The 26,297-nt window shown below is 33.5% G+C and overlaps 3 protein-coding genes across 3 annotated transcripts; 2 read left to right on the top strand and 1 right to left on the bottom strand.

The window, feature by feature from the left end:
* The first annotated feature begins 9,442 nt into the window (after positions 1–9,442).
* On the top strand, positions 9,443–10,487 carry LOC143597426 (uncharacterized). Its single transcript, XM_077075933.1, has 3 exons — positions 9,443–9,643; positions 9,710–9,944; positions 10,201–10,487. The coding sequence occupies exons 1-3, from the start codon at positions 9,443–9,445 to the stop codon at positions 10,485–10,487; spliced, it is 723 nt and encodes a 240-aa protein (XP_076932048.1).
* A 1,514-nt stretch (positions 10,488–12,001) lies between these two features.
* LOC143597429 (phototropic-responsive NPH3 family protein NPY4-like) lies at positions 12,002–14,973 on the top strand. Its single transcript, XM_077075937.1, has 4 exons — positions 12,002–12,259; positions 12,375–12,444; positions 12,527–13,642; positions 14,442–14,973. The coding sequence occupies exons 1-4, from the start codon at positions 12,198–12,200 to the stop codon at positions 14,907–14,909; spliced, it is 1,716 nt and encodes a 571-aa protein (XP_076932052.1). The 5' UTR covers positions 12,002–12,197; the 3' UTR covers positions 14,910–14,973.
* Positions 14,974–16,473: 1,500 nt separating this feature from the next.
* LOC143597428 (actin-related protein 4-like) lies at positions 16,474–24,990 on the bottom strand. Its single transcript, XM_077075936.1, has 20 exons — positions 24,970–24,990; positions 24,787–24,878; positions 23,663–23,800; positions 23,516–23,589; positions 22,548–22,628; positions 22,139–22,199; positions 22,004–22,053; positions 20,858–20,912; positions 20,545–20,622; positions 20,405–20,458; positions 19,975–20,028; positions 19,820–19,880; positions 19,587–19,638; positions 19,190–19,256; positions 18,878–18,937; positions 18,743–18,805; positions 18,581–18,643; positions 18,307–18,371; positions 16,787–16,855; positions 16,474–16,702 (listed from the first exon to the last, which is right to left on the bottom strand). The coding sequence occupies exons 1-20, from the start codon at positions 24,980–24,982 to the stop codon at positions 16,657–16,659; spliced, it is 1,296 nt and encodes a 431-aa protein (XP_076932051.1). The 5' UTR covers positions 24,983–24,990; the 3' UTR covers positions 16,474–16,656.
* Positions 24,991–26,297: the final 1,307 nt, after the last annotated feature.

Raw genomic sequence — 26,297 nt, 5'->3', positions numbered from 1 at the left:
ACAATTTTTTTTATATATGTTCTCGATTTAAGGCTATTAACAACCGCAATCGAATAGGAAATCACGGTACCAATCTAGCATGTTCAATTGAGTTCGAGGTAGCGATCTAAATCAAGGTAATTCTTGTTCATGGTTAATATTTAATCGATTAGTAGGTTTAATTGAGTTCGATTATGGTATATTATGTTTAACTAGGTTAGTAGCCCGTGTAATACACGGGGCCTAATAAAGAATATAGCATCAATAAAAAAGATGTTTATATACGTGATATAATTTATGATTGTATAACAATTTCTCATATATGAAATTAAATATTATATTATAAATAAATTTGGAAAAAGATTAAATACAAAAATTGTTCCTAAACATTCAAATATCTTATTGTTCACAACATGTTGTTTTTCCCATATTAATTATTGAATGATACTAAAGGATAACTTTAAGGTTTTAAAATGGTAAAACAAGTTAAGAGTCAAGACAAGTTTAATTAAATTTTCACATAACACAAATTCTGAGTATTTAAATGTACACACGCTCGAAAAGAGACTTTTAATAGTTTATGCATTGTTAGTTTTTTTGCACAAATCAAAAGGATCTTTATAACAACAATATTTTGAAATAAAATATTTAAATATTAGTTTAAAAGGCGTAATAAATAAATAAACTTAAACGCTTTTTTTATTTCTGGAAATCACACTAAATGAGAGTTAATGAAAATTTAATTTAAGAATTTTAAAAGTAATAATAAATGTAGGAAATCTATAATATATATATATATATATATATATATATATATATAAACGAAAACAAAAAAATCCTATGTGTCGCGATGTGATCGCTCCCCCCTTTTATGGAAGCCACCAGATTTCTTGATTTTTAAATGGAGGCCTCTCATTGATTTAACCCAAATTCATGGGTATGGGTCTTACCAAAACCAGATAGCTCTTAAACGGGTTATAACATCTCATTAATTAAAACTTAATCTTGCTAATTATTTGATATGAAAATCCTACAAAATAGGAATATACTAAAATTTAATATCCAATTAAAAAGAAAAAGATATTATTTATAATTAATAAACAATTTTATAGTAAAAAACATAAACGGGTCATGGGTCACCAAATCCAGATAGCTTTTAAACGGGTTATACCGTATCATTTACTTATGAAACTTTTTAATCATCAAACCCTAAGTATATTATTAACTCTTACAATAAAGAAAATTAAAATCCAAAAAATAAATATTAAATGTAAAACAACCATTCTCTCAAGCTATTAGATTACTTTATTTGTAAATGAAGGATTCTCACGCATTTGACCCGAATTCACGGGTAAAGGTCTCACCAAACCCAGATAGCTTTTAAACGGGTTATAACATCTCATTATATTAAAAAATAATCTCATCAAATATTTGATATGAAAATCCTATAAAATTGGAATATACTAAAAATTAATATCCTATTTTATTTTAAAAAAAGATATTATTTATAATTAATAAACAATTTTATAATAAAGAAAATAAATGGGTAATGGGTATCACCAAACCCAGATAGCTTTTAAACCAGATTATAACATATCATTTATTTGTGAAACCATTTCATCATCAAACCTCAAGTATATTAATTATTAACTTTCTTAGAATAAATAAAATTAAAATCCAAATATACATATATAAATATTAAAAACGAATAATGTAAAACAATCCCTGTAATAAGGTGGATAAAATCTAGTTAATTTAATAGATTTAAATAGGGTTTAATTTTAGAAATAGCTTATGTGTCATCTTATGTGGACACTTTAGAAAGATGTCATGTATCCATAGAGTGTTGCTTAAATATAATAGTAAGATGAATTATGGTTTTTTAGGTTGATTCAATAACAAGTTCAGTTATAGTATATTCGGTTTGATCGATTAGTAGGGTTAGTCAAGTTCGATAATAATATATCATGTATGACTTAAAAAGTTTGATTATGGTTCTATAGCAAATTCGATTATGGTCTAAGTGATGATTACGCTGAACAGTTGGTTAAATCCCTCCCAAACTTGAATTAACTACATAATAAATCTACCTATTTTAATAAAAGAAAATAACCTGGGGCACGCATCACTTGGAGATTCATTCATAGTCTACATTTCTCGCTTAAAATATTCTTCTATTTTTAATAAACACATATTTATGTCAGTGTAATCAAAACATATCAATCCATCATTTAATCAAATAACTAATTACCTAAATTATAGAGATAAAAAATATGCGGGTATTTATGACAGTATTATCAAAATATTTATATTTTTAATGAAATCATATCTACTTTTTTATTATTAGATCAATTAATATACATGTTAGTGTAGGAGATGAATATGGTAAAATTAATTGAACAATATCTATAGGTCTAAGATGATAAAGACAAGAAAAAATTATGAATGAATAGCAATTTTATTCTCACATATTCATTCAACCTCTATGGATCCATGAAGTTTCCATCATCTTTTTCGAAACTGTGATACAAAAGCCTGTTTTATTTATACAAACTTTATATATGACGTGTGTCTATTGGGGGGGGGGGGGGCTCCGGGTCTCTTAAAAGCTACGTTCTGATGATTACGTGGCAATTGAGTAATGTGATTATATTATTTTTTAAAGAAGTGATACAAACTTATAATAATTTAATTTAATATTTCTAAATTTTAAGAAATATTAAAAGATATTTTACTCTTAGAGAGATGCCAAAATTTCTTAAGGATTGGTTTTAAATTAAATAAAGGATATGAGTGATTTATTTGTGGTGTATATAAATTATTAATTAATATTTGTAAAAGAAAAAATGAATTGTTATATTATATAATTCGAAAATGATGGATGACACTGACATCCTTTTTTGATATTATTTAATTTTTATAGGTAAACTAGCTAGTTTTAATGTTTTTCACTGTATATTCCTCTATTTTTTTTATATTAACTTTCACCATACTCCACTAGTTAACCTTAAAACAAATGATCTTTTTTACCTTTTATATATAAAAGAGTTAATTAGCCGGATGTTTTTTTGTAGTCGACATGTATTACAAGTCTGCTCCTCACTTTTCTAAAATTATAAATTGGTCTTTAATTGCTTGCAAATTGTAGCACCGATGCTCTCTAGCATGGTTAATTGTTAAGTCTTCAGCTAAGCTGATGTGACATAACTATTTTGTCATTAATGACACAAAAGAAAGTTAATTAAATTGGAAAGCCATTCATTCTTGTATTATTGAGGGATATCACTAGAGTTTGCTTTATTGATATGTTGAAAAAGTATTCATCATCTTGTTGATGATTTAAGAGGATAACACTATCTTAACATGGTGTTATAATTTTATTTGGGGTGGGATAGTGTTTGGATATTCACTATATTGACATATTGAACGTTCATCGATTTGTAAAGACTAAACTATCTTGAGATAGCTAGTGTGTTAAAAATGTGATCACTACATTTGGTTAGTGATATGAAGTTCTGGGTGATCCCTGCCCCTTGTATAAAAGGTTTTATCCTCCTTTCTATGGTGGGCTGACCTCACCTTTATATTAGACTTGATTTCCCTTTATATAACAGATATAATATTTTCCTTTTGTGTTGGAACATGTATTTTTACGATCGATATGTGTAAATGCTAGATATCAAGTGCTAAACTGTCACACCCTCAAAATCCACTAACGGAGTTTTACCGTCAAAGGGTGTGAACTAACAGGATCGGAATCATTAGTTATAATCAAACCATAAAACAAAGTTTCAAAACCATGAAAACGTTTACGAGTAATTAAATGCGGAAGCGTAAAACCATAGCAAACAATGTTACGTCACGCAGGACGACTTAAAACTCAATGATAACAGTTAAAAATAAGTTTGCATAGTTAAAAGTGTTTCAAGCAATGCATGTTCCTAAACCGCGCGCCCGCCTCGGCTACCTGAGAATAACATACTAAAAGTGTCAACACAAGGTTGGTGAGTTCACAAGTTATATAAAAATAGAGCGTTTAGCGTTTGCGTTCAGCGTTTTGCGTTAAGCGTTTTGCGTTACAGCGTTTTGCGTTACCAGATAGTGTTATGTCAATTATATATCTATAGGTAGCTAGCCTATAAAACAAGTATCACTAAGTGTTCGACACCGAAGCTGACTGTTTATCATTTGCCTTGCCACCAGGTCATCCAGACCATGGTATGTGTTTAGCCAAGATTACACCCACTCGACATCCAGTCGAGTTTAGCGTTGGGTGGGGTTTGTCAAACCCAGTAGTACTACTCAACAGTGACTCGCTATTATCCAAATATTAAACGGTTCGATGTGAATGAAGGACTTTAGTTATTGCGTTTGCCACTTAGTCTTTACAAGTGATATATAATCTATATTAACAAAATCTTAAATGCGTTTCGGAGTATGTTATCTCCCCCAAGTGAAAAGCGTTTAAAAAAAGTTTAAAAGGGGAAAGTGAAACTCACTGTTTGCGAAGAAATTCCCAAATTAAATCACCAAGATGCGCGTCACAGAAAAACTCTCTTTAGCGTTCTAAAACAACAAAGAGATTTTTCTAAGTGTCGGAATATTATCGAGTCTCTAGACCCGGCACATAATACCTATGCACATAACATGTTTCGTGTTTCGTTTGTGAATCGTGTGTGACTTTAACAAATACATTTGTGATACGATACGTGTGTGAGCAATTATTTATGTGTCATGTATTAATAATGTACATAACTAGCAATTATTCCCCGCAAGGGCAATTTGGTCAAAACACGACAACTATTTAGCAAGTATTCCCCGCAGGGGCAATTTGGTCAAAACATAACAATTAACTAGCAATTATCATGTTTCATGCATTTTCACAAAATTCAGCAGCTAGTTTCACCGAGACAGAAATTCTACTTGAAAGATTGTACTATCTCACCGATCACAGCATCACAATTAATTTACCAAAAATCATCACAAAAGCATATATGTCTTAGGTTTCCAGAACATATTTTATTATATTTTTATTCTACATAGGTTTCTCACAATCATCAAATCATTACAGCAAACTCATAACAGTCAAATTCATGCGCAACAGAATGTTATTTGAAATTCCCGTTAAACGAAAAATCCAATAAATGCAAGACTGCTTGGGTTAGGTTCCTAACTCAATGAGTCAACTTCCAGAAGTGAAACCAACCCAATTGGTCTCGTAGTTCATGAGATATAACATTTACAAAACAACCTAACAGCAGGTCTAACAGCTCAGCTTTGCACAATGTTTTTGTAAAATCATAAAAGTTAACTTTTACACGTCCAAAAATTGCAAATTTATATTCTTTAGAAACTAGACTCAACCTAGTTTACTGTAGTATCAACAATCTCAACCAATTTTCACATTTACACCTCGTTACAGTCAATTAAACATCAATAACACAATCTGTCCAGAAACTGTTTGCATCCAAACTCAACATATTAACTATCTATGGACCATCATGCATTCATATAACACTCTAGACTCCATAAACACTATCCATGCACATCAATTACACATTACATACATGATTAGGGTTTTTGTTTGAACTCAAATCAAAGACACAACAATTAACATGTAACAATATCAATTCTAGTTATCAAATCATCATCAAATCAACAACAATCATATTAACTTCATACACACACATAATCGGCCATCTAGGGTTTTCAATTAACCCATTAAACATCAAATCAAGTATAAAGGATGCATAGGGTAGTCGATTATACCTTCCTAGCACCTTAATCTTCAATCAAAGGCTTGAAATTGATTGTATATATGTGTGTATAAGTCGACGGCAGCCAAGGTCACCAAGGGGGGGTTCCGATCGGGGTTTGTGTGGGAGAGAAAATAATAGTTAGGGTTTATTATTATTAGTATTTATAAAGATACTATGTTACACTCAAGTCCCTCAACTTTCGATTGTTGCTTTTCTAGCCTAACTAACTAGTTCTAGTACATTGAGTTAACGTTTATAACCATGTTATCACATAACACATAAGTCTAACACATAATTATCACATAATTACTGTTTTGACGCTTTTCGTTTATTCATCAATCGTTTGCGTCAACTCGTTTGCGTTTCGGTGCAGTTCCCGAAAGACTACACATGTAGTAAGTGTTAAGCGTCATTTAAACCCTAGTGTAAATGTAATTAGGTGTGCGTTATAGATTCAGTGATCTTAAGTTTGAATTGACGGAGTTGAGTTAACGGAGTTAACCTGAAATTGACGATTGTCACATAAACAATATAAAAATTATCTTTTGTTTAGCAAACAATCATCGAGTAATATAATCTAGGCCCCTTGTTTAACTGACCTTGTAGGGTTGGTGTCGTAAGGTCACTTACAAATAAAGTCGGATTAGATAAACCTTGTAATAAATATTCTCGAGGAAGCATTTGAACAACGAAACACCACAATTGTTGTTGGAGTTCTCTCTAGTGAGACCAAGTCTAGGGTTTCAATGTGCACACATTAATCCCGAAAATGACACAGTCGACAAGCCTCTTGCATGAAGCCAATTCTCACATTGGTCTACATAAACCTGATGAGGGTTCTCACACAGACATGAGATTTAAAGGGCTAAGAGATACACAAGTCAATATTTAGTGTGTAATGAGGGTCACATATCTTTTTAATTTGTATCCACCATTTTTAACTTCCATATTCACCACCATCGTTGTCGACCATCGCCAACCCCCTGATCTTCACGCATGGGGGTTGTGCCAAAAACAAAGGATGGGAGTTGTCATGTACGAGGTGTAAGCTTCAAGATGATGACAATGAAATATTATGTGTAACCGACGATGAACTTTATTTAATTTACTCTAACTTAAGTCTTTACCTTTCTTTTAATCAACTCATCTCAAATTAAGGTGATGTTTGTTTTTGCTTCAAACATCTTCAGGAGAGTAATGTCTGCAGGCGCGCAGACAATCAGCTGTGAAGACAGTTTGTTTTTTTAAAAGAATAAGATCTGCAAACAGCTTATAACTTCTTAAAACAAAAGCTATTGAAACATGCTTCAAACGTCTTCATCCTCCACAACCGGTCGTCCAGCCCTTCCAACCCTAGCCACCGCCTCCGTCGCTCCTCCACTCGCCGGCAGCCATCGCCACCGCCTCTGCTCCTCCAGGTACACTCCTTCTCTTCCTCTCTCCCTTGGTTCCGGTCGCCATAACCACCGCCATACCGCCTCCTGCTCTCTCCCTTGGTTCGGTCGCCATACCGCCGCCATAACCACCGTTCGACCACCTCCGTCGACCCCCCGCTGCTTTATCATTAAACCGTTCGACCACCGCCGTTCGACCACCTCGTTCTGGTGGTTGTGTTTTGGGCTGATTTGGTCTGCTTATATAAATTGAAAGAGTCGAGAAGTTTTATCGTGATTCATACAATCCGTTCAGTTTCTCTCTCAAACATCAATTTTGTTCATCTCTGTTAATTTAGGGTTTTGATTCTTGAATCCGTTTGTTTTCCAGTTTTAGTATTTATGATTGTTGTAATCAGTAGATAGATTCTAGTGTACCAGATGTGCTATAAGTGTGTATTTTAGAGTTTGATTGTCTGGTTGTTTTTGTTTGAGAGTTGTTGAAGATTTATGAAATTGGTAGTAGTTTTCAGAGATATATGGCAAGATTGGTAGTAGTTTTCAGAGAAGTCAACATATATAAATGATTTCTTTTATTTTGGTCCATAAAATTTCGTCTTTAGGAAAATACATTTTAAGAAAAAAGAGTGTGTCGGTTTATGGTATTTGACCCAAACCACCTTTGATTTGTTTTTGTTAAGCCATTTGTTTTTGTTATGGTATTTGAGTATTGTGAACCCATGATTGTTTTTGTTATGCTATTTGAGTATTGTGAACAAATGATTGTTAAGAATATATATAATTGTAGATGGAAACTAATGATGGTCGACAACAATGGACGGATGACGCAATTAAATGTTTATTAGAAACATGTCTTGAAGAAATTGGGCGGGTAGGTAGAAATGGACAAAGCTTGCGCAGAGAGTCTTGGGTTATATTAGGAAAGAAACTCAAGGAACAATTTCACATGGATTTGAGTCAAAAGCAAATTAGAAATGCTTTTGATACCATGAAATCAAAATATGTAGGATGGTGTTATTTGCGAAACAAGACTGGAAATCTTTACAACCCAGAAACAAACATGTTCACTTTAACGCCTCAGGAATGGGAAGATTTTAAGAAGGTGTATATTTCTTTATGTTTTTAGTATTGTGTTATATTTTAGAATGAAAAGTATAAATTATAGTCCATATTAATTTGGCGCAGGGTCACCCGAGGGCAATGTCATTAAAAACACGCCCGTTGCCTCATCTTGACCTTCACATAGCTTTGTTCGAAGGGCTTAGTGCTACAGGTGGTAATCAATGGACATCTACTCAAACATCTGGAGTTTCATCATCCCCACATGTCCAAACACTTCAGATACAAGATGGTAGCTTTTGTAATCCGGAAGATGATGATGGAGACTCTCATGAACAAAGCTTTCAAAATGATGATGAAGTTCCTTCCAATAATAAGGGTCAAACTTCTAATCATAATGAAGCTAGGCGTAACAAAAAAGCCAAAACCTCTAAAACCACCATTACCCTAGATGATTTAGCGAAAGATATGCAACAAGCACTCAAGCATATGGTGAAAAGCACAGGGCCATCAACTGACGAATGTTATGATAAGTTGAAATTAGTTGGCTTAGAGCCTATAGATCCCTTGTTTTTGGCAGCATTTAACATTTTTGGTCAGTCGATACAAATGAGACAAGCGTGGATGACATTGCCATCAGACCCTGAGGTGTTGAAAGGGTGGATTAAGATGACCGGGACGACATTAGGAATGTTTAAGTAGGGAGAGTGATTTGTAGTATGTCGGTATTTGTAGTGGATGACATTGGTCAGTCGGTATTTGTCTTTTGGTGTGATTTGTAGTATGTCGGTATTTGTAGTGGATGACATTGGTCAGTCGGTATTTGTCTTTTGGTGTGATTTGTAGTATGTGATTCGTATTATATGAACCTTTATTTGCTTTGTATTTTGAACAATTATTGTACTACTTTGAACTATTATGTTTGCAATTAGGCCTTTCTTATATTCAATTTTCAACATAAACATTTTGCTCTTATTCGACAGGTTTATCATGGATTATAATCAAAAGTTATTGCTCCTCATTGTGATGTTCTTATATCTTTGATACTTTTGGCCGAGAAATCACAAAAGAAAAAGAGATAACACTTCGGTTATGTCTGGACACCATTTTACTTTAGAGCTGTTGCGTGGGAACAATCAACAAAGCATTGAACTCCTTCGTATGTCACGTGATTCATTTGTTCGACTTTGCACACATTTTAGAGTGAAAGGTTGGTTAAAAGATAGCAAACACATCTCCGTTGAAGAAAAAATGGCTATGTTTCTGATGATGCTCGGTCACAATCAACGGTTTTCCGTTATTAAACGTAGATTTCAACACTCGAAACAAACAATTCATAAGTATTTTCATGAAGTGTTGGCAACAATGATGGAGTTTGCTAAAGAGGTTATAGTACCAACATCTAATCCAGATACTCCAAGACGTAATAAAAGATTACGAAGAGTTTTTAAGGTACGTCCTAAAAGTCCTGTTGTGATCTCTTTCCATGTATATTATTAACGATTAAATTCTATATAGGGAGCGATTGGTGCACTTGATGGAACTTTGATACATGCCATTGTCCCTGTTCATAAACAACATTTGTATAGAGGAAGAGGAAAAGGCGAGTGCTATCAAAATGTTTTGGCCATTTGTGACTTCAATATGGTATTTACCTTTCTGGTGGCCGGATGGGAAGGAGTAGCACATGATTCTAGAATATTGTCTGAATCTTTAACAAATGCTAATGCACCATTTCCACTACCTCCTCCGGGTATATATATTACAATCTCAACTTTATTTCTTATATTACATATATAGTTTTGATGCATGCATCGTCTTTTTTAGATAAATATTATCTATGTGATGCTGCGTATGCACACACTCGTGGATTTATGGCACCATATCGAAATGTGAGGTACTAGCTTGGAGATTTTCGAAGAAATCGTGCATTGACCGAAAAAGAAAAGTTCAACCACGCACATGCAAAACTTAGAAATGTTATTGAACGTTCTTATGGGGTATTAAAGGCACGTTTTCCAATATTAAAAAAATGGCGCCTTTCTCGTTGGTTACACAACGAAATATTACGATTGCATGTTTTGCACTTCACAATTTTATACGGAAAGAGGGTTTAAGCGATGACCTTTTTGATGAATATGATCACCCAAATGTACGTTTTCAAGATGGAGATGAAGATGCACAAGATAATGGTGAAGAAGGAGAAGCTCGACATGGAAGTGCAGCGGATCGTGAATTCATGAGTCAACTTCGAGATCAAATAGCACAACAATTAATGCAAAACAATGTGCTTTGAGTTTATTTTATGTTATGTGTTTTTTAAACTTGTTTTTAATATTATAATTTTATGTAACTTGAATGTTAAATAACTTCTATCCAGTGAGATAAGTTTGATAATTTACATATTTTCAGTTTATGCAGACAGTATCAACTTATAAAAACAAACAGTCTTATTTTTTCAGCTTACAGAGCTTCAGACCACATCTTCAGCTGCAGACATAAAAACAGATGAAATCAGCTTACAGACAGTTTATGTCTGCAAAAACAAACAGCACCTAAATGTCTACATTCTTTGTCGGTTGAAGTATTATGTTTAACCAACAATGAACTTCATTTAATTTACTCTAGCTTACGTTTTTAACTTTCTTTAAATCAAGTTATGTCAAATTAAATGTCTACATTCTTTGTCGGTTGATGTATTATGTTTAACCGACAATGAACTTTATTTAATTTACTATAACTTAAGCCTTTAACTTCCTTTTAATCAAGTCATGTCAAATTAAATGTCTACATTCTTTGTTGGTAGAAGTATTATGTTTAATCAACAATGAACTTTATTTAATTTATTCTAATTAAGTGTTTAACTTTCTTTTAATCAAGTCATGTCAAATTAAATGTCTACATTCTTTGTTGGTAGAAGTATTATGTTTAACCAACAATGAACTTTATTTAATTTATTCTAATTAAGTGTTTAACTTTCTTTTAATCAAGTCATGTCAAATTAAATGTCTACATTCTTTATCGGTAGAAGTATTATGTTTAACCAACAATGAACTTTTTTTAGTTTATTCTAACGTAAATCTTTAACTTTCTTTTAATCAAGTCATATCGAATTAAATATCTACTTTGTTTATGACACTTCTATGTCACAAGGAATCAAATAAAAAGGCAAAATAAAAATGATATAATTAGTTACGAACATGGGTTGGTAAAGAACAGCTAAGATCCAAGACCAAAAGTTTTACTTTTACCAACATTCAGAATGAAAAGCATTGGCCTTTTGCGAGAACAGAGTGTTGCTTTAGTGGCTGGCAAACATCTTTTCTTTTTCTTCCCTTTTATCAATCAAAATAAACAAACAAATTCACCCTCAATTCCTGTCACTCATCCATTTCACTTTCAAAGCCTGCAGTTTGATTCTTCCTGCTTAGCCATTTCTTGTGTCTTTTCTTTATTCAGGTTTGTTTGATTCATATACCTACCATTCATCTATGATATGAATATATGTATGCATTATTATTATCTAGTTTTGATCAAATCTTGATAAGAAATGAGTTTATGGTTTGTTATATTAGTTTATTGTTGGCCATTCACTTAATCCTTGAAACAAAGTTATTGGTTTCTATGCAAGTCCACATTTAAATGTGTGCATAGTGGTATATTCTTGTAAAATAATAATAATAATAATAATAATAATAATAATAATAATAATAATAATAATAATAATAATAATAATAATAATAATAAAAGTTTATGCTTGTTTGTTGCCTACTATATAGTGGTCCATTTAAACTCTCACCAAGATCAATTTTTGGCTCTTTTTGCAGGTACCCTCCCTTTCATTGATAAAAGATAGATTTTGTGGATTGTTGAGCTTAGATCTTGAAATTTGTTTCCACCCTGTTTATTTCAAGAAATCTTGAAACACTCATCCATTTTTATACCCATTTTGTTAATCTGATCCATTAAAACAAAGGATCTTAGAAACATTTGTTAGGTGTTTACAATGAAGTTTATGAAACTTGGATCAAAGCCAGATTTGTTTCAATCTAGTGGCGATAATACTCGGTCAGTTTCGACTTTGAAATCATTTTTTTTGAATTTATTGATCTTTATGTTCATCATTGAACTTTAAAATCCCAAATCTTAATGTTTATAAGCTTTTGTTATTGTTTATGTTTAGGTATGTAGCAGCTGAGCTTCCTACTGACATAGTCGTAAACGTCGGTAACATCAAGTTTTATCTGCACAAGGTATACACTAATTGCATAATAATTGTTAAGAAAATAATAGATTGGATTAATACTATAAACACACCTTTTATGTGCTATGTAGTTTCCCCTTTTGTCAAAAAGCACGCGTTTACAAAACATATTAGCGAATTCAAGTGACGAAAACACCACCGAGGTTGAAATCCATGATATACCAGGCGGGCCGGGGGCGTTTGAAATATGTGCAAAGTTTTGTTACGGTATGACCGTCACGTTAAATGCTTACAATGTGGTTTCAGCTAGATGTGCAGCAGAGTATTTAGAAATGCATGAAAGTGTAGAAAAAGGGAATCTTGTTTACAAAACCGAAGTGTTTTTGGATTCTAGCATTTTCAAAACATGGAAAGATTCGATTATTGTTTTTCAAACTACAAAATCGTTTCTTCAGTGGTCTGAAGAGTTAAAAGTTGTGAATCGTTGTTTAGATTCAATATCTTCAAAGGCTTCAATGGAACCTTCTCGAGTTGAATGGTCTTATACTTATAATAGAAAGAAAGTAATGAGTGAAAACGGGACCGAATCACCACTTTATAATGGTGTTAGGAAACAGTTAACTGTTCCAAAAGATTGGTGGGTTGAAGATTTGTGTGATCTTCATATTGATTTGTACAGAAGAGTTATAATAACGATTAAGGCGAAAGGAAGAGTGAGTCTTGAAGTTGTTGGTGAATCTTTAAAAGCTTATATGCATAGAAGGTTAAAGAAAGGGGATGATGTGAAAAACCGTTTATTGATTGAAACGCTTCTGTTATTGCTACCAACAGAAAGAAATAGTGTTTCTTGTGATCTTTTGATTCAGTTATTGCTAGAATGTGTTCGGTTAGATTGTGGGAAAACACAGAAGGATGAGCTGGTCAAACGGGTCGGTCAACAGCTGCAGAATGCACCGCTTGGTGATCTTGTGACTCTTGATGTTGATTTGGTTCAAGAACTTGTGAAGGTCTTTATGATGCAGGATCAGGTTGCTGATCATGGTGATGAACTTGGGTTTCTAGAAGTCAAGTTTGTTGACTCGGGAGCGAAAGTCAAAGTTGCTAAGCTTGTCGATTGTTATCTTGCTGAGATTGCTAGAAATCCAGATTTACCGTTATCGAAGTTCACTGATCTTGCTGATATGGTGTCGACTCTATCTCGGCCTTCACATGATGGAATTTACCGCGCGATTGATATGTTTCTTAAGGTAAATTAATAGAAAATTTTATGTTAATTTTGACTTCTGACTCGTTGACTCAAAAAAACTCACTAGCTGAGCTGGCTCAGTCTGAAAACGAACTGAGCCCGAGCCAAGGTTGGCTTGTGGCTCGCTTGTTAGCTGGTTAATTGGCTTGTTTAAACTAGTATTGAGAATTTGTGGCTCGTTGGTTCAGCCTGTAAACGAGTCGAGCCGGCTTGGTCTATATAAAGCTCATGGCTGGCTCGAAAAAGCTCGTTAGCCGAACCGGCTCGGGCTTTAAAGAGCTCAGGGATCGCTCGAAAAAGCTTGCTAGGTGAGCTGGCCCGGTCGTATACGAGCTGAGCTTGAGCCAAGGTTTGCTTGTGGCTTGCTTGTTAGCTGGCTCATTGACTTGTTTAAATTAGTATTGAAGTGGTTCGTTGTTTCTTTAGCTGGCTCGTTGTCTCATCGTGTAAACGAGCCGAACCGAGCCAAGCTGGCTCGTTTGTAACTTAAAGCCGTATGGCATTTTTTAAGTAGCATTGTAAGTCTCTGAATATTGAAAATCTCGTTTGGCTCGATTAAAAGTAAAAGCCAAGATATAATATATATAAATTATGAATTCTGTAGTTTATAATTCTATATTGTGTATGAATTCTGTATTATGTGTATGTTACAAACATTACATATCAATGAGTAAATTAGTAAAATATACATTTTTTTTTAAATAAATGACGGATTGTAAACAAGCTGAGCCCGAAGCCCGACCCCACCTTGGCTCGTCTTCTGAGTTGTGATAATAATAACATAATCTTGAATTCTGTAGGAACACCCGGGAATCAGCAAAATCGAGAGGAAAAAAATCTGCAAACTGATGGATTGTAGGAAACTATCAGCAGAAGCTTGCATGCACGCCATCCAAAACGAAAGACTCCCATTACGCATCGTGGTGCAGATCCTTTTCTTCGAACAGATGCGGGCCACCACAACGGGGAGCTCAAGATCCGCCACCACAAACAACACGGAAGAAGAATGGGATTCAGTGCCAACAAGTGAAGAACTCAAGACAATAAAAGGGGAGTTAGCTTCTTTAAAGATTAATGAATGCGGGAATAATGACCGAAAGTCAAAGGGTATGCATATTATGTCGTCAAAAATATTATCAAAATTGTTTTCGGGTAAAGATAAGGATAGTGATGAGAGTTCGGATACATCGGAGAGCCCGTGTTCTACAAGTGCACGTGAAATAAAGTCGAATACGCCTTCAAGGAGTCGGCGGCATTCGACATCTTAGCGTGAAGGTTGCATAAATGTATTGATGTTTGTAGAATTAAATGTAGCTGTGATGTTATTATGCCAGACATATGTGGTTTTACATGTGTTATCAATTTCATTTTCTTTCATTTACAAAACAGAAAGAATATAATACTCTGATTGCAAGATAAGCTGAATTCTAACTAACTAAAACTAATTTATAAATGAATACAAACCGAATAGAATTGTATGTGTATTTACTTTTAGCATGCCCCTAAATGTAGGCATTTAACTTAAAATAAAACACGAAATTATCTGAAAACGTTTTAATGGAGCCCATGAATGATCTATAGCAAAATGCAAAGGATTGTTAAGGCCCAATATAACTATATCTGTAAAACAAGGTGGTTTTCTGTAGTAATATAACTAAACTGATTCAAAGATGGCCAAGTTTGGTTGTTTTGAGTTAATAATTCAAAATCAAAGGTGTTATCTTTTTAAACCCAAGATTGCCGAAGAACATGGCCTTATCAAGTTAAAAGTTTGACTTATGTGCTTAAACATCAAACAATTCATTTGACTATACCATGTAGGGGTGTTCTTCGGGTTTCGGGTTCTTTAGGTTTCAGAGTTTTAAATCTTGACCCGTAAACCAACCCAAATCTCTCACGGGTTTCTTGGATTCGGGTAATTCGGGTTCAGGTTTTTTCGGGTTGGGCTAATCGAGTTTTGAGTATCCTATAAATCAAAAACAAATAAAACAAATAAAACAAAACAAAAAATTTTAAAAAAACTATAAGGCTAAAATTAAAACAACATATTCTTCTTTGCTTATAAAGCAAATAATCAAATAACAAACCAACATAACTTGATAAAACACTTCAAAAGATGAGTAAAACTAACTCGAACCATAATCGTATTCAATTGGACGAGATTTGGTTGTTCGATTTCCGTTGCTATTAGTAATAATTGATCTATAAGTTAGAATGACAACCATCGATTAAAGCTAGATTCGATAACTTTAGTGGCTAAGACGTAGCTATTATACCTAAAAATATATTTAGTTTCAAAACTATAAGATTATTCGGGTTTTTCGGGCTGACCCGAAACTTATAAATCAAACCCCGAGAACCAACCCAAATTACTTCGATTTAAGTTCAAGTTGGTCTTATCTCAGGTTCGGGTCCTTCAAGTCAGGTTAGTTCGGGTTCGGATCCTTCAAGTCAGGTTAGTTCAGGTTCAGGTATGGATTTTCTCGGGTTAGGTTTCGGGTAAAAATGATACCTCTAATACCATGCATGGCCATATCAAGAGTTAGATAGATTTAAGATTTTAATTCTTTACAAATAAGGTAAATTGACCGGTACAATAAATGTAGTATACAATAAAAAAATCCATATTTGTAACATATTTGTGTAGCGTTAATTTTTAATTTTTTAATGTAAACCATAATTTTATTAGCAATATATGGTAACTGTATTGTTTAATGTAAATATATGATAACTGTATTGTTTAATGTAACTCCCTTAACTGTGTATTAGACGGGACTCAAGTTAATTTATTATAAACCTATAGAAACAATTATAAAAACCTGTAACCAGAGAAGATTCCAAACCTGAAATTCCCAGCACCAGCAGCAGTAGTGGATACATAAATAGAAGTTGAAAATAGTTAATACAACATAAGGGCAAATAATTTCAATCATTTAGTTATTTAATTAGGTCTGATAAACAAGTTGTTAGCCCTAGACTACAACACCAAGTTCAAGTTTTAACCGCCTGCCTCAACTAAGGACATTTTCGTTGAATGTAGGAACTTCCATGCTCTTCATACCTGTTTCATTACACGACATATTCATAATTTACAATATGCACATAATATATAAAACACATGTATAACTTTAATGATAAAACTTACTCAGATTTGGAAAACCACATTTGCTGAAAAGACCCGAGGGATGCTAGTATGCTCCCTCCTATCCAGACGCTGTCCAAACACCAAATTAAAAGGTTCATAATGATCGGAAAATGTTTTAGAAACAGCCATCTTTCTTAAGCCAACTTGACTTAATCCAGAATGAACTCGATCCCTGACGCAGAGCTCGTTTTAATAAATGCCCCGAGCTTCATATAGTAATAAACGAGCTCTAGCAGTTGGATCGATATTATATATATGCAATATTATATAGCAAACAATATTATGTGCAATAACAAAAATATTCAATGATAAATATTATTCTATCTATCACAAATATTCAATGATAAATATTATTATATATACAAAGAAAATAATTAGAACTAATTGCATGGTTGGTCCTGTGGTATGTCAATATCACAGTTTTCACACATATTTATTTGAAAATTACAAGGCTAGTCCCAACCTTTGATTATTTAGTCCCCGACCACACATGGGGTTATCATTTTCTGTTAAGTGACTGTAAAATGACCAGAGTACCCTCATATTAATTCTTAATGTTGAGGGGTACATTGGTCCATTCATGATCACTTAACAGAAAAAGATAACCACATTTGTCGCCGGAGAGTAAATGTGGTACTCGCTTTCAAAGGTTGGGACTAGCCAAAAAACAGTGAGCTGAATATCAGTTTTACCATTTTGAGAAGGAGGTGAGTCGTACACCATCAACTAAACCATGCACAACATACCTCATGCTTACATAATTGTACAGCATGTGGTTCATGTTGGTAACATATGGTGTACAATTCATCTCCCATTTTAAAAACACACAATTTAAGAATATATACTTGAAGCGATTTTGTGAGATGCACGAGTATGGTTAGAATGGGAAATATGGTAGATTGTCTAGAAAGTTGACAATGATTTTGTGTCAAGAGGAAGTAATACAAGAGCAAAATATGCCATCAAATACAAATAGCTAGCAAAAAGGAAAATAATACATGAAAAAACATCCTAAATCGTTTGACGACGTCGATGACGATGATTTTGTTTTCAAATCAATCAGCACATTAGTTAAATAGTTATCTACAAAAAGATTTTAAACGGACAATCAGACGCTTATAGGTCAACCCAATATGTTTTGACCTGTACTAAAAATCACTCGTTTTCATTATCATGCCCACCTATTTCGCTGTCACCAAGAAAATTGAGGCATTTTAATATTAGTTAAACTCCTAGGAAATGCAGGGCATCGTCATTTCACTATCAGTTACTTTTTTATGGACGCCCACTCTCAGTTACTTGGATGCAGATATGATATTGAGCACGCTTAAAAATCGATTTAAGTCCCAAAGGTTATATCAAAAAGGCCTTTCTCTCTAGAAGGTTAACATTGCCCATTAAATCAACCAGGAAGCTATCTTTAACTTAAAAATCATCTGAAAACCATCTCTAAAAATTATTTCTAACCTTTGAAATGTAAGGATAAGGAGAATGGTGAGAGAGAAAGCAAGAACTATTACCTGAACCTTCTTTCAGTAGAGTTGCCACTAGCCAACACTTTAACTCTAGCAGATTGAGGAGATTCCTGCAAAAAGAAAATAAAACACAATTATAACTAAAAATCATTTTAATAATAATCTTATCTTTTTCAACCTAATAGATTTAGAAAGTTCTACTACGCTGTGTGATACAGCATACAAATACTTTTTACTCTTCTATGTCATCATACTTTTCAGGTCCATTCAACACTGCAACATTTTGATTTTTATTTTTGCAAAATTAAAATTTATTCACCTCCAGCAAGTCTTTCTCAAGACGTTCTTTCAATTGTTGCATTGATGCTGTGCCACCAGCAAGCTGCACATAAAAAAACAAAATAAAAAAATGGAACCGTTATTAAAGCATGAAAATTAAGACAGTCCATGGTATAAGCAATAGAAGTATCAGAAGTATTACCAGAATACTGCTGAACAATTCTCTCCGGATATCAACATCACACTTATTTATGCTTTCTATAACCTGTAAAGCAATCAATCACGCATAGTGAATAAACAATAGAGTAAAAGATAACGAGAAATTGAGATGTTTTACCATTTGTGGCAATCCACGAGCAGCAGCAATGTCTATGGAACCTTCCATACCAGGTATAGTCTGAGATAAAATTTATAATAAACATCATCAGAATAACATGAAGGGCGTCATCTATGAAGATGAAACCGCATTTCATTTCTTATTTTTTTCAAAAATCATATCTGTTTATGTTGACCCTAGTGGTACCACATTAAAAAGGGACCATCAGTTTCATAGTTGGATATTCGAATTTTAGATAGTACTAGAAAACTAAATGACTTCAAATCCAAAATCACATCATCGACCAATCTCTGATGGTAAAGAATTACTGACCTTCATCAATGATGGATTGAACAGAACATCAGGAGTCTTGAATCTGTCAGAACCTATTTCTATGGTCCTGTTAATTGAGGGAAATCAAATCAAAGAAACAACAGTAAGAAAACAAAATACTACCTCCAGTTTTAATTTTAATTAGCTAAAGTAAATAGATGTGTATTATTCATCATGTCACCACACTAAGTACTGATTAATGTATCATAAAGTGGATTTATTCTGTTAACCTATAACAACATGATGAGTCATGTTATATCACTTAACAACAGTATGTAGTTGGGATTAAAAATTCAAAACAAAGACCAATTTTAACTTGGTGTTGCAGAGATGAAAACAAACTCAATAATATATAGCGTCTAAAAAACCCCAAACCAAAAAGATGTATTGAACTTACTGTCCATCAGGAAGTTCATATGATGTCATCGGGATGTTCGAATAAGATATATCTGAAACCAGACAAAATGCAAAATAATCAGCATAGCCAAATTTATGTCAAGATCAGCTGCTAGAACAAAAAAAAAATGTGTTAAGTAGCCAACAGTAAAGCAAGAATGTAGGTGACTTTTCAAATGTTTACACAGAAACAATAAAGGAAAAACCAGATTAAGCAAATTGGGAAATACAAACCATCGTATGGAGTATCAGGGGCACGACACACACATTCCTTTATATCGTTGGCAATAACCCTCTGTAAAAAGTAAAATTAAAAAAAGAAAAAGTCAACATTTATTTACAACCAGAGTTTAAAATGGGAAGAAAGTTTTGAACCAAATGAAACAAACCTGGCAGTACAACCGATAACTTTCAGTTGTGTTGGGGAAATCAAGATCTACAGTCTGTCACAGTCAATGATGTGAGTGAAACTATATTACAAAGGCGCATACATAATTAAACAAAAGTTTCATGACTGATTTACAAACTACATTGGACTAGATTGTTCATAGTGAAGGTCATCATATCGACCCATTTTACTTTTAAATGGGTCGAGTTAGGTTATGTTACTTTTATTTCTAACAAGGATTATATAAAAGGCAGTGTAAAAGAAAACAAAGATCAAAGAGTCAAAAGTTCTCAAGTGTAATTTGTTTGCATAAATCTTCTAAATGGTTTTACTAAACAGATTAAATAAGATTAGTAGTGTATTAATATAAATTTAATAATCATATATCACAAACTAATATTATATTTATAAAACTAAAGTTTACAGCTAACCTGAAACTCTCCTGGGCGGACTTCTTTACGTTTAAAAGAGTATCGAGGCCTTATCTGCATTTCAGACACAGCCATAAGCCACATAAATATATAGCCTGACATCATCATCAGCAGCCTGTATTTTGTTCAGTAGAACTTACTTTAACTCCTTTGCTCTCCAAGCTCTTAATTAGGCAATCAGTAAGAAATTCTCCTCCTATTGGAGACACAGAGACAGCCTATTGTCACAATAAAACATACAAATTATTTACGTGCACACAGCCGTTCAAAAAAAATATGCGAACACAAAAACTATTAACCAATCTTAAACTAGCGTATCATGTTCCAGTTAACAACTTTCCACACACACCATTTATAAAGATAAAGAGTTATATCAACAAATTAAATAAGATATAAGTAATAAAAATAGCATCTTAGAGACAATTATATGACTGGTAACTGGCAAGTGCATACCTTCTGCAGAACATAACCATCATGTACAGGAGCAACAACAGTTGATCCACCACCGCTGATGAATAACAAATCCAAACATCAGCTCTAGGTCAAGTAATAACAATAGAAAAGGTAAAAAAAATTCCAAATGCACACTACAAAAATACAAACCATCAAGAAATACTAATGGTTGACACTACATGGTACATGCATACAAAGATAATAGTATAATACTATCCATTTGCTATAGTAGTGTTGACCAATAAAGAAAAACTTTTATTGCATATACTACTAATAGATGCTACTATTAAGGTATTAGAATCAGTTTAACATTGATAAAGAAAATCTTTTTATTATTGCATATGTTACTAGTAGATGCTACTATTAAGGTATTAAAATCAGTTTAACATTGATCAACGTATTCTAAAACTCAAAACCTTTCCCCTCTATTTCTAGTGTTTGTCCACCCATTTTCCAACAGATCAGAATGCCGTGCATTAGATTATTTAATCTTACAAATGTCCTCTTGTTTACCTAATAGTCAGTCCTACCAATATGTAACATACTACTTTGAACTAAAAATTCACTTAAACTAAGCTCAATAACTAATCTATATTTCATTCATTAACCAACTTTTACATATCTCCAACTTCATCATGATGGATAAAACCTTGAAGTGCCAATTTCAAACTATTTACCTAACAATAGGTTAATACCAGTTTTTTCCTCTCAAAGTTTTATTAAGTAAGCTTCTAAGACTTAGTTAAAAAGTGGCCCGAAATGCATTTTAATGACTTAAAACGTTTTATCCAATATATATATACATATATATACATATATATATACATATATATACATATATATATATATATAGATTAGCACTTTTGATAACAAAGTTTTAGTCAGCATATTCAATACTAATTACCTATAATATTCCAATTTCAATGAATAAGAAACGATATATTTGCAAACACACAGTTGACCTGACCCATTTTGACCTGCATTACAAATTACCCGTTTTGACCCAACCCACCCATTTTACCAACCAGGCAACCATGTCAAGTCAAATTAGATAAAAAGACATGAAAAGGTAGAAAACAATAATAAAGCTGCATTTATAGTTCATAAACCTAAAGCAGCAATTGTAAAAAATCATGTTTACCCTACCTATCAACGACCAACGAGGTGGCACGTCCTGAAGCAAAAGATGTGAGAACCTAAAAGTTAAAAAAACAAGAAAAGATTACTTAATAACCTAAAATCAATTTGTTAGGGAGTTACAAAGCAAGGAAGAGAGCATACCGCATTTTTGGCTAAAAACAATGCAGGAGCTTGATATTTTTCAAACATAAGCTCCGCTGTCCTGCCATTTATAAGCTTGATAGTCAAAAGAAGATAACCAGTTGTAAACAATAGTGTTTGAATGTGCTTTTACTGTCTGAAGTTGTACCTCTGTATAAGGTACATCTGACTAATTAAAGTACGAAGAGATAAAATGGCCAAAGAGGATATTATTATTGTGAAAAAAAGGGAGAGACATTGTTAAATGGGAGCAAAAATCTCTCAAATGTTGGTAAAATAAAATATACTCAACAATCAATATTGTTGCGGCTGGTATGAAGTTTGACATTGGTATGAAGTTTGACATTTTCCACCTTAAATATTCTAACAAAGTGTGTGGCGGCAACAAGGGAATATTGTAAGTGCTTACTTTTCTCTCTGTTGCTGAGTGTTGAAAGATGGTTCTGCAAGTAGCATTGGGTGCTCTTTAGGATCAACCAGAAGGCATTCCCTGCAAGTAAATACAAATTGGTAACAAAAACTCAAAAAACATAGTTATCAAAAGCAAGCGCTTCATGGGCCTAGGCGCAATTTTCAGGCGAGGAGCTAGAAATGCACTTCTATTAAATAAGCAATGGCCTGAGAAAAAAGCGAGTGTGATTTCTCAGGGGGTTGACCAGATTTCCGGTTGAAAGTCAAATGAAGGAATAACAGAAGCGATAATTATAGGGTTGGAACTGCTCTTCATTAGATACGTAGGAATAAATGCACAATTCAGTAACAATAAGCACTCTCCAGCTATCCCTAATCAACCTAATAAACAAAATATTTTAATTTTCAAAATATTATCATATCATTATTATTAATATTATTATAATTAGCAGTAGTTTTTATATAGCTGTTAAACTTTGATTTCCTTTATTTTGCTTCATACACATGTACTTAGAGCCGAGGGTCTCTCTGGAAGCCACCTCTTTATTCATTTGGATAGAGGTACGGTGTGCCTACATCCCACCCTTCCCAGACCCTACTTATAGCTTTGCTGTCGGTGGGATTTTACTGGGTATGATTGATTGATTGATTGAAAATATTATCATATCAGATAAGACCCGAGGTTGTGTCTTATTCAAGTTTTGGAAAAATAACATATTTTATTTTTTTCATCAAGTGCGCTTTTTTTTCCTCAGCCCCTCGCTTTTTTTTGTGCCTTGCGCCTAGGCCGCAAGCAAGGCATATGCGCCTTGAGTGCACCTAACGCCTTTGATAACTATGACAAAAAGTAAAAATCAACAATAAAATATAAAGAACTAAGAGAACTATAATAAAAGAAAAACAAAGTGTTACATAGAATCACACTTTAGTATTACCAATACCAATAACAGATTGTAATATCCTAACCTGAAGGCATGATCCCAAATGCTTTCCACAATATCCCAATCAGCAACAACTCCGTCCTTAATCGCTGGTAGCACCTGGTACAAACACGAAAGAACAACATACGATTAACTGAAAGATGTGGCATATGTTGATGTTTGAAAGACTGACCTCCATATGATCCCGACGGAATCCCATTGCACTAGAACCTACATATAATTTGCGTTTCCCCTTGGATTTAGGGTCACCGCCATTCTTGTCTGTGTTATCATTCTCATCCACTTCCATTTGATCAATTGATCCAACAACCTTTTTTCATATACATCATAAAACATGAGATGATAAGAGAAAATGTTAAAACAGATAAAAAGATATTTGATGCATTCTGGGCCATGACATTTATAGAAAGCTGAAATATTTGAAAAGTTTGAAACTCAAAGACCACAACTTCAAGTGAACGATCACACTTACTATTACCTTGAAAACTCTAGTTATAACTGAAAACTACTCACAACTGACAACAGTAGCAATAAACTGTATAAAAAGTAAGATGACTCAAAAGGTTCAAGAAACTACAGTAGCAAGTTCATATTCTTGAAATATATGCAGTCGATATCGCTGATATATCGGTTTTCAGTCCCTTGGTAAAATATCGGTGAAAAATATCCGTCATAAATTATCGGCGATATTGACCGATATGTCACCGATTTTCTCGATATCAGTTTTTTAAGCCTTAATTGTCAATTTTTAGTGCATAAGATAGTGTTTTAAGTCTTAATCAGTTCCTACTTGCTTGCTACAATTTTAATGTTTTGTAAGTTGCAAAAAGGTTTAATTTGTTAATGGTAGGAGGAGAGTGTACTGATTACTGAATTGGTAGTGTTAAATTGCTATATATATATTGAAATTACCATATCCCACCGCGATAACAGATATCTCAAATATGGATCCTTTACCGATATCCGATATTTTTCCGCAGTAACTGCATAGCTTGAGATTCAATTCTCATAGTTTTACATGATTTCAAAAACACTACAATGAGTCATGGAACAAAATACGAGATGCATTTGATACAGAAGATAATGTTAAGCGCAATACTAAATTAATTTTAAAGACATACATACAGAAGCAGACACTTAAATGAATTGTCCTCAAATATAACACAACTAAAGAGAGTTATACACCACAAACAAGCATAATAATAATAATAATAATAATAATAATAATAATAATAATAATAATAATGTAATTTAGGGCATAAATGAAGATATAGCTTAGAGTGTGTGTGTAGTTACAGAAGGAAAGACGGCTTTAGGAGCATCTTCACCAGCATAACCAGCCTTGCAGGTTTGCGACCCCAAATCTACAACTATCGCTGATACTTCGTCTGGCAAACAAAAACAGTGAATGAATTAGGGTTTACTATACATCAAAATCAAACAATGAATTCGTGTAGAATTTTACTTTACTATATTTACCTCCACCGTACATGATGATTTGATGATGATAGATTTCAGTCTAACCGGGCGTTGTTGGGGTTTAGATTTAAATAAATAAATGTCGTCTGCTCTGTTCAATTCGAACAACGAAGAAAGAACGCATACCATACCGTATGCATTTTGGGCCTCTCTTTTCGGTGGGCCGGGTTATGTCTAACAATAAGTAAATAAATTAACTAAAACTCACTAAACCGAACCCGAAATAAAAACTCAGGGGTGTTTGGGATTGCTTATTTTCATTAACTTATAGCTTTATTAACTTTTTGAAAAGTAATAAGATGTTTGGGATTGCTTATATTGTGAGAGGAAAAGTTTCATAAGTTACACTTTTGTAACTTATTAACTTAATGAAAAGTTAAGGAATCCCAAACACCCCCTTCAGAACTGGTTTTTTTATACCCAGATGTTACTACCCGAGCCCGTAGGGTACGGATAGGGTATGCATTTTAGTGTCAAAACTTGTACCCGGAACCGAACCCGATTTGTACCCGGTAATACCCGAAACCTGGAACCAGGTTTTTCCAATACCCGGTCCGAGTTTTTCAACTACCGGAGAAATACCTGAAAAATACCCCCCAAAAAGTTTAGCCCCATAAAAAACTCAATCTATACCCGAAAAATATCCCCTAAAAACCCGAAAATAGGGTATTCAAATACTCGGTTTTAGTATACCCGGTTCTATACCCCTCCTGAACCCCGTGCATATGGTATGTTTTAGAGACAATACCCGAACCCAAACCCGACCGGGGTATTGCCAATACCCGATTTTCCAATATTCGGTCAAACCCGAACCCAATGAAACTAGGTAATAGAAAAACCCAATTTGTGCACCTCTAGGTAGAGGTTCACAAACCGGTTTAAAACCCTAAGCCAATTCCATTTGATCAACAAAAGTCAAAACCGGTTTATGATCAATTTTTGTTCAGATTGAAACCGACTTCTTGACTATGCTACGATCGGTTTCGATTCCGGTTGAAACCAATTTACTGATCGGTTTGGCCGGTTTGGTTAACCAGTTTCAGTAAAGCGAATTCGAAACCGATTCCAAACCAGTTTCCACAAAATCAGTTTCAAACCAATTCAGTTTTGATTTGATTTTTGGGTAGGTTTAATTAACCGTTTTTTCCCACCTCTAGGTGTATGTGTATAACATGACCATCAAGCTAAAGATCAGTATAGCATTTAACTAGAAATAAAACACGAAAAACAAATATGAAAATTGATGTCTAAAAAAACATTTTGTTGGTGCCCAAGATTGATTTATTGCAAATTGCAAGTGATTGGGGGCTTACTGAGGGGCTTTTTGT

Source organism: Bidens hawaiensis, unplaced genomic scaffold (assembly GCF_021521415.1).
Source record: "Bidens hawaiensis isolate Kalapana, Puna unplaced genomic scaffold, B.hawaiensis_p1.1 tig00048265_1, whole genome shotgun sequence".
Classification (NCBI taxonomy): Eukaryota; Viridiplantae; Streptophyta; class Magnoliopsida; order Asterales; family Asteraceae; genus Bidens; species Bidens hawaiensis.
Note: the sequence above shows the minus strand (reverse complement) of the source record. Positions and strands in the feature narration are given on the sequence as shown.